Raw genomic sequence first — 8,751 nt, forward strand, 5'->3', positions numbered from 1 at the left:
TTTCTCTTTGAAACTTGCTTTCCAGCCTTCCCTGATAGACATGATTTTATTTTTGTGCCAATAAAATCCGTCTCTATTCAGTTGTTTCTGTAATTTGGGGGAAGACAGGTTTTTTTTTATTGAATAAAATTTAAAACAAAGCTTCTCTGCTCTACCTACATTCAAGTACTCAAGTCACCTATGACTAGTGGTGACCATACTAGATGGAATTATAGCGCATATTGCAGAAAGTTCCTTTTTGACAGAATAGCTAGCAAAGAGGGATTCCATACAAATGTGGGGTGGGGAAGAAGTCTAGCAAATTCTTTAAAATTAGCATTCTCTTGACCAATGTTTCCAAATAGATCAAGTCCATTAATTCAGTATTATTCCTTGTAGTATTGATTAAAAACAATATATTCTAGCCATACTGAGGCAAACTGCTTTTTCTAGACCTCCTCTATCTTTTTAAGGACCTAATTTTTTAGGATCTATACATTTCACTTAAAGTCACAGTTTACACGTGACTTACTTCTATGGTAGTATACACACATACATAGCTGAGTCTTAATGGTTATAAATCATTCTAACTTTATATTGTCTATAGCCACTGTGTAAGTATTGGTGAAACAAACTCTGGATTTGCTATTTGAAGGAGATTGCATTTTGATGAAAGAACTTAAAATCCTTCTCACTATTGCAACAGCAGATTTTGCATTGAAGAGAAAACACTTTTGAATGCATGGAACTTTATTTAAATGCACATATATACAAGGACAACATAGGGAGGCTGCAGGGTGGAGCACAGTGGCCGCATGCATTGGGAGGATCAGCAGACTCTAGTTTCACAGGATGAAATAGGAATGGAGAGCTGGTTTCATTTTCCATCACCACATAGAAGGGTCTTCCATCCTGTCAAACAAAAGAGCATAACAGAAGGTGCCTTACTTCCCTGGAGGTTGGTCAGAGTGAGGAATTCAGTTTGGAAATAAAAGGTAACCAGAACATGATAGAAAGACTCCTGCTGTATCCTGTGATTAAATATATATATATATATATATATATATATTTATTTTTGGACTGGGTCATAACCAGCAGTGCTCAGAGGACCATAGGCTTTGTTCGGGATTAAACACACACATAACGCTTGTATTATCTTCCTGGTCCCTCCTGTTGTATTTGAATAAGATACTCTACCTCGAAAATATCAAGTCACAGATAGGGTGTAATACGCAAAGACCCAGCTGAGAAGTTTTCACTCACTGTAACCAGAATCTCTGGGAAATCTCAGTGGAAGTACATAAATAACTTTGAATGGAATAAAGTCACTTAGAAACACTGTAACATTTCTGAAGATCAGAACTATAAGACTCACACAAACCCGAATCAAGAAAGCTATTGTTACTCAATGCTGGATATGCTTTCTTTGGTAGAAGGGCTTTTGAACATAGTAAGATGATGCTATTTAGGTAGGGATAAAAAAGCCCTTTAATAAAAATAGCATTCACAGGCACTTCAAGACTGCCTTTTAACTACCCATGATTGAGGTAGTCAATCCGGGGGCATTTTGCTTTATTTCCTACACCAAACTCATGACTTAGCCCACAAAAGGAAAAGCAGTAAGGTTCTAAGCAGTTCTGAATGGTTCTGACCATAAATAGAAATAGCTAGTCCCCAACTTTTATAAAGGCAAATTTTGTTAGGTATTTGAATGAAATACAAAAAGTATTATTGCTTAGTGCTACAAAACCTTTTATTACTTCAATAAAGCTGATCTTTGAAAAGGTAAATAAAAACAAGGTGAATGAATTTTCTTCCTGCTTCCCTTAAGTCAACTGTTTGTGAGTTGGTACCTCCAAGCATAGGGCACTGGAGTTTTGTTCCAGTCCATATGCTTCCTTCAGAGAAAGTCAACTGGAGGGAATGAAGAAAGGTGGAGGAAGGAGGCTGCTCAGTGGGGAGGTCCTGAGGGGGAACCCAAAGAAGAGTGACACACCACATTTACTGCGCAAGTGTTCTAGTGACCTCTTCTGGGGAACTGGGTTGTTGGCATTGTAGAGCTCTGGGTTAAAGGCAGGTAAGCCACTGCAGAAATGGAGAAGCCTGATGATCTGAAGGGGAGAGTAGGACTTGAGGAACCAAAGAGCCAGGAAATTAAAAACACATAGAGAAGCTAAGGCTTTAATCAGTCAGCAGAACTCTTGAATTAGAGGAAATGGAGAAGCCTAGCCAATGTTTGATACATCAAGATGGTGGGTACCTCTTCCCACTACACTTCTCAAAGACAGACTTTAAGAAAGCTTGAGGCTGCAGATGAGACCCTCACAACAATGGGTTAGCCAACACCTATTCACTGAACGCTATAAGTGGCTTTGTGACATAGTTGGGCTAAAAATATGGGGTTAAAAAGCAAACGGGAGCACCCCATGATTTGTCTATAGCTTTATGTAAAACTGTGAAGCAAGTTAGAAAGAGTTGGAGAATAACTCCACAAGGGACATATTCCAAGTTACAACATTCCACCAAGTGTATAAAAACTCTAGATTAGCCCTGCCAAAGTGGAATAATTGTTATTTAAACATAGAGATGGGGATCTCACTCTTTGTTGTCCTAACTCAAACCCAATTAGAAGTTCTTCAAAGTGTCATTTCTGAGGTCCTACTATTAAAAAATGTCAAGGGTAAACCGAATCAAAAATATTGTCTGTTAGAGGCTTATAGAGGATCTTCAGAGAAATTCTCCCTGTAGATGTTCCCCATCTCCTTGATGACTAAATCCCACCTTGTGGAAAGACCAGCAGATTATCCCCACAGCCACCCCAAGAGGCCTACTTGGATCTCCCTTCCTGGGCCCCAAAGTTCTGTAAAAAACCACAAGCCTTTTCATACCTAGTTCTGGGAACATTTTCTGTGCTTTCTCTCATCAAAAGGTCTGAAATCAGTGCATCAGGGCTGGACCGTTTTCCATATCTAAAAATATGAAAGAAAGAAAGAAAAGAAAAATCCTTTAAGACAAATCTAGAATAGCCCCCCAAAAAACCTGCAGAAGAAAAGAAGACATTCTTCTGTTTGGGATATTAAAACTATTTTCAGTTGATCACATGCTAACATGTAATCTAGGAATGCAAAACATAGTATCAGAAACACCACAAAAATAGATTTAAATTGTATATACACATATCAGTATGTACATATATATATATTTATTTAAGTATCTAATAACTTAGATTATTCAAACCCAATCAAATTTCTTAAATTCCTGCCTTACTCTACTATTCAAGACAAACAAATATATACATAGATACTTTTACAACTAGGTGGCAAGAAATAGAATTACATCAAAGCAAGACTACGTTTGCATACTTAGTTAACTGACTATATTTCCAATGAGACACTGAAGTTTAAATTTTAATAAAATAGCTATTTTAGAAACTACAATCAGCACATTGGATGGAGTACCAGACCTATCTGAATCTGTTTCCTCAATTTGTAAAAATAAAATAACTACTGCTTACATCAGAGTTTTCATAAAAAGCTTGGAAAGTGACAAAAGTGCTACACAATGCAAGTTACTGCTATTGAAATGCACACAGTCTACCTCTGCCAACAGCTGCTGGAGCCTTATATTTATGTGGGCTACCAAAAGCTAACAGCCGCTCTCATGATTGGTATCCCTGCCCACACCACCACCACCCCCACCAAATCTCTCCATCCACTTAAGATCTGGTAAAGTTACCAGTCTATGTTTGTTACTGTATTGTTTGAAGAGACTGTCTTCTTTCCTCTCTGAAATGGCTTAACACCAGCAGTTGCTTGCTTCCTAAATGAAAAATGAGCCTAGAAAGAACTGATTAGTTAAGATTAAACTGTGGAACAAAGCTTACAGAGGGATACTCTAATTGCCTATCAGTCACACTTAAACCTGTTTGGGGTGGGTGAGATTTTCATGATTTCCCCTTTGTTGCAACCTAAGAAAGCAAAAATATAATGAAAAATAAATAAATAAACCTCTCTGCTCTAATCACTTAAGAGGTTTCCTCCAAGAAGTTGCCAAGTTGTGATATCAGGCTGGAGGTTGCTTCTTATACTTATTTATTCTATCAGTTGATTTAATCGCTTTTGGGCAACCCTAACTCATGTACCTTCATCATGTGCCGGTGAATAAAAAAATGACAAATATTTCTTCCAATTTGCCAGAAAAGAACCCAGATCCATAATGGCAGGATTTGACCAGCCCTGAATTAGTACCTGGGATAGCACTGGCCCCATATTATCCTTTCTCTGAGTTTTTCTTTCTAACCTTTACCTTTTAAAGTTTTGATTCTTTAGGGAGAGAAAGATCCTCAAACCGAGCTGCACACGGGTGGAAGATTTAAAACCATGAGACAATTCAGCTCCAGCCCAGAAGTTTTGAATTAACTTGGGAGCATGAAGGGAAAAGCCCAGCATTAGTATATTTTTTTTAAAAACCAGGTAATTCCATGGTTTGACCAGGATAGAGAAACGTTCACCTCTAGCTTGAGTTATCAACATTGGCACCATGGATATTTGGGGCTGGACAGCTCTGCTGTGGTGAAGGGTTGTCTGGGCACTGTGGGCATTTTACCAGCATCTCTCCCCTCTGCCTACTAGATGCTAGTAGCACCTCTCACCCGGTACCTTCCAGCTGTGACTACTAAAAATCTCTCCAAACATTGCCAAATATCTTGGAGAGCACAGAGCCAGCCACCATTGAGATCTAAAGGGACTCAACAAGCAAAATGGAGTAGATTTGTGCCTAGGAGAAACAACACAGCTTTCAAAAGCCTGAGCCAGGGTTCCCGTGTTCATGAATCAAATACCAGAATGATGCTAATTTATGAAAAATGATGCTAACTTATGAAAAATGAAAGAAAATATTCAAAAGTGACAGTAATTTTCAAAAAAATATATGTGTGTGTGCCTTTGTGTTGGAAAAGGTGTGAGCACACACAATGAAATGTAGGTGCAGACAGATGGTTTCAAAGAAGGAATTTGTAAGAAGGAGTCACAGAAAGCCCTGCTCCAGGACCAAACTCATTCCCATCGCAAACAAATCTCTTGCTAGTAAACAATCTCATTTTCCCCATCAGTGATGTTACAGATAAGACTGATGATCTGATGGAGACAGCACCCAAGGAAAATCAGGAGGGCTCCAGTCTCATCAGCTCTGGAAGAAAGCGCTCATGAAACAGTCTTAGTTTCATGATCTGTAAAATAAAGATAATTATACTCACTTAAAACACTGAGGAAATGTATGAACAAAGGAATACGTAGGAAGAATGTTCTGAAATGATAAAGCTTTACACAAAGATAAAACTTTGTGGCAATGGGTTTTTGGGTTTTTTTTAAAGTTCAACCATAAGCTATATTAAAATAATTAACAAAGGTTTCCCAGGAGAGGAAATAGCAATTAATGTCAAATGTCTTTTATTAAAGTTCTTTATGTGTCCTGTATGATAGCATATGCATGAATTCGAAGCTATTAACTTTCTGAGAAGTCCATTATTATAGAAAACATTATTGCTTTTCACAAATTAAAATTATTAGATTTCAGGAATCATAAATTAATTCTATTTAATTCTGACATTTTCATGTATTTCTGATTCTATGTAAATTCTAAAAACAAATGCTAAATTCTATAGTATCTGTAAAATAGTTTAGATTTGATCTTCTTAACATGTGATGTTGAGGACGAATGTGGCGATTCGTTTTAGCTTTCGAGGAGTTCGGAATTAAATATATCACTTCTCATACTTGACTTATACCCCCATTTCCCCCCTCCCCCCAGTTTATCCCAATTTACCCCTAGAGAACAAAGTAAAGGTCTCCACTCTAAAGGTCCAAATAGCCATTTCCTTTTCAAACCACTTCGGAAGCGTATTTGCATTTAAAAACAATTGCTTTCTGCTCAAATTCTATACATGAGAACCAAAACTTTCAAAGCAGGGTCTGAGAGAATACAATGCTATTTCTTTCTCTAAGCGCTGCCATTCCATTAGCTCTGATTCCTTGGCTGTTTTCTAGACATCCTGTCCCCTTTCTTCCGACAACTGCCCAGGGGGCACACACACTCTGGACAGTGCCCTGCGCAGGTATTGATCTCTAAGTTTATGCTTGCAAACCGTCCCGTCCGGAGATACGAGAGAAATTGTCCCCTTCCTTTAAGGTCAGTGTCTCCAAGCCTGCCGACAGGGAGAAGCGCCCCTCCCGCGCCCCCAGCCCACCCACCTCTGCCTGGTGATGAGGTTGATGTAGTGCCGCAGCGCTGAGTAGTATCTGGCCATGTCTTCCGCCGGTGCGTCCTCTCCCGGGTTGTCAGGCTTGGAGGGGTAAGCCTCGACCAGTGCGCCCAGGCACACGAGCAGGGACAGGGCGAGGGTCAGCCCGTACAGCCCCAATCGCTTGCTGCTCAGCATCTGCGGGCACAGAGGGCCAGGGAGAGGATGGGGAGGTTCAGAGCGCCGGTATCTCCCCACTCGGTCCCCGCGTCCTTCCCGGGTTACCTCACAGACCCCCAATCCCACCCAGTCCGGCAGCGGGGAGCAGCGCGCGACGGCTCCCACCCCGCCGGCTAAGGGCACAGTCAGTCGGGACCGCGCCCCTAGCTCCGCGCACACCGCGCTCAACGCCAACGCGCTCAACCAACAAGTTGCAAGGTGGAAGGGGACTTGGGGGGGGGGGTGCGGGGTGGACAAGTGCAGACCGGCAGAATAAGAACTCGCACGGCTACTTAAAATGATCACTTTTGTTTGTTTTTTCAACCCTTTCCTGCAAACCCAAGTCAGCAGAGAAAAGTTTCTTTCCGCTGCCCCGCCAGGGTGCGAGAGCGCTTGCTGGGTGGGCGACGATGACTCCGAGCGCTTGACGGGCCTGAGAGGCAGAGACTGGCTCCCCGGCCCGGCGGCCCGGCAACCCCACGAAGGACCCCAGGCGTTCCCAGAGGTGTCAGGCCTCTCCCGGAGCTTTCCTGGCGCTCGGGGACTCCTCCTTCAGAGGGCGCTGTCTGGAAGACCCCCTATAAGGGGCGACCACTCCCAGCCCCCGAGAGACAACGGTTCGCTGGCCCGGGTTGGAGTTGTTTTTTCTCGTCAACTCCGCCAAAAACGGACCGAGGAGCCCCACCCAGCCGGGATGCCACCCATCCCAAGGGGGAGAGAAGGACAGAGCGGATCGGATGGGGTGGAAATTCGGAAGGGCGGGTCCTGACGGCCGGGACCGGAGGGCGCGCGTCGGGGCGCAGCACAGGGCGCAGTTTGGGTGCCGGGCGCGAGGCTCAGAGTTGACCCCCCGGGCCTGGAGGGCTCCCTCAGGGCCCCCAGGTTGGCATCGCTGGCCGAGCGGGTAGGGGCACTCACGGTGACCGGCGGGCAGGTTGTGGCGGGCGGCGCGAGTGCTGCTGTCGGGCGCGTCTCCGAGGGCAGGAGCTGGCGGGCCGGGTGCCGAGAGCGGGGCGCACCAGGCTTTTATCTCACGGTGCGGCAGGAGGGGCCGCGGGCAGTCACGCTCTGGTGACTCCCACCCCATCACTCCCGCCCCCGAGTGGCGGGGGGCGGGGGATGGGGGCTGGAGACGCAGCCTCAGAGTGTCGCCTCCCGGAGCCACCCCCACCCGACTCTTCCGCCCCAGGCCAGGCGGGGGCAGAGGGACCCGGCACCGCGCACCCGACAGTGAGCTCCGACTCCGCGCGCTCCACACCCTGTCCAGCCCCGGTGGAGACTGGAGCAACCCAGATCCTCTTTGTCGCCTATCCCCGGGACACCACTCTGCCGGGGACCGTTTCTAAATCCCTGACTTGACGGAGCATCCCCGGGACACTCTCGGCAGCTGGGCACAACTCCGCGCGCGCTTTCCAGGAGAGGCAAACTTGGGGCGCTGCGTTTCAAACAGGTCGGAGACAGCTGTCAGAAACCTCTGGCTGGAGGGTCACACTCAGGGTCCGACTCCCAAGCTCCCAGGGGCTGAGATGGGCTTCCGGGGCTTCGGTTCCCTCTATCTCTCTCTAGCTTCTCCAACCCCCCAACTCCTCACTTTTTTTCTAGTACATCAGTCTTGGCCAAGCGCTCGCCCAGACGCGGGAGCCCAGCTCTATCGACTCGAAAGTGTTTGGCCGCTGAGAACGCCCCAGAGGCAGGAGATGGTAAATCGTGTCCTTGTTTGCTGGGGAAAAGCCACGTTTCCAGTGCGGAGAGACCCTTTCCATCTCCATCTCAAGGAAACGAAAATCTGGGGTCCAAAGCGACAGTAGCCCCACAAACAGCGGTGTCTCCTTTAGTTGCTGGGCTTTGTATAGTGCCACACGCGGTCAACGTTCATGAGAATGTTCTATCTGGTGAAAATTAAATAGCTTCCCAAAAAATCAAGATTAATTCACACATGATTTTCAATACAGAAACTGATTTCATGTTGCAGACTTTGAGAGTTCCAGGAAGAGACGTTCCTAGAAGCTCCTAGAAGTCTGAATCTTTTTACATGACATGGCTTGTTAGGAAATTAAAACATTATGTTATGTGTTATTGCAATGCTAAAATGACAGTGATTCTGTTAAACTGAGGATTCGTTGGTGTGATGCTTCATTTTGACAATGTTAAATAAGTCAGCTGTTCTTAAGAGAAAGAGGGGGGTAGTGACTGCTTTTCTTTATACATCACACAAAACCAAGAACTCTCAGCAGTTGTGATGGGGCTTAAGTGAAAGAATCTTCTTTGTTTTGAACAAAACTTTTTTTTTACCAGAGCCTTTTTTTTTAATCAGG

At 44.5% G+C, this 8,751-nt stretch overlaps 1 protein-coding gene across 1 annotated transcript; it reads right to left on the reverse strand.

The window, feature by feature from the left end:
• Nucleotides 1-711: 711 nt before the first annotated feature.
• Nucleotides 712-7,616, reverse strand: NPY (neuropeptide Y). The gene is made up of 4 exons (XM_004604075.2): nucleotides 7,355-7,616; nucleotides 6,228-6,415; nucleotides 2,868-2,948; nucleotides 712-891 (listed from the first exon to the last, which is right to left on the reverse strand). Exons 2-4 carry the CDS (start codon nucleotides 6,413-6,415, stop codon nucleotides 867-869), a joined length of 294 nt encoding a protein of 97 aa, XP_004604132.2. The 5' UTR covers nucleotides 7,355-7,616; the 3' UTR covers nucleotides 712-866.
• Between the last annotated feature and the right edge of the window lie 1,135 nt (nucleotides 7,617-8,751).

Source organism: Sorex araneus, chromosome 1 (genome assembly GCF_027595985.1).
Source record: "Sorex araneus isolate mSorAra2 chromosome 1, mSorAra2.pri, whole genome shotgun sequence".
Taxonomy (NCBI): domain Eukaryota; kingdom Metazoa; phylum Chordata; class Mammalia; order Eulipotyphla; family Soricidae; genus Sorex; species Sorex araneus.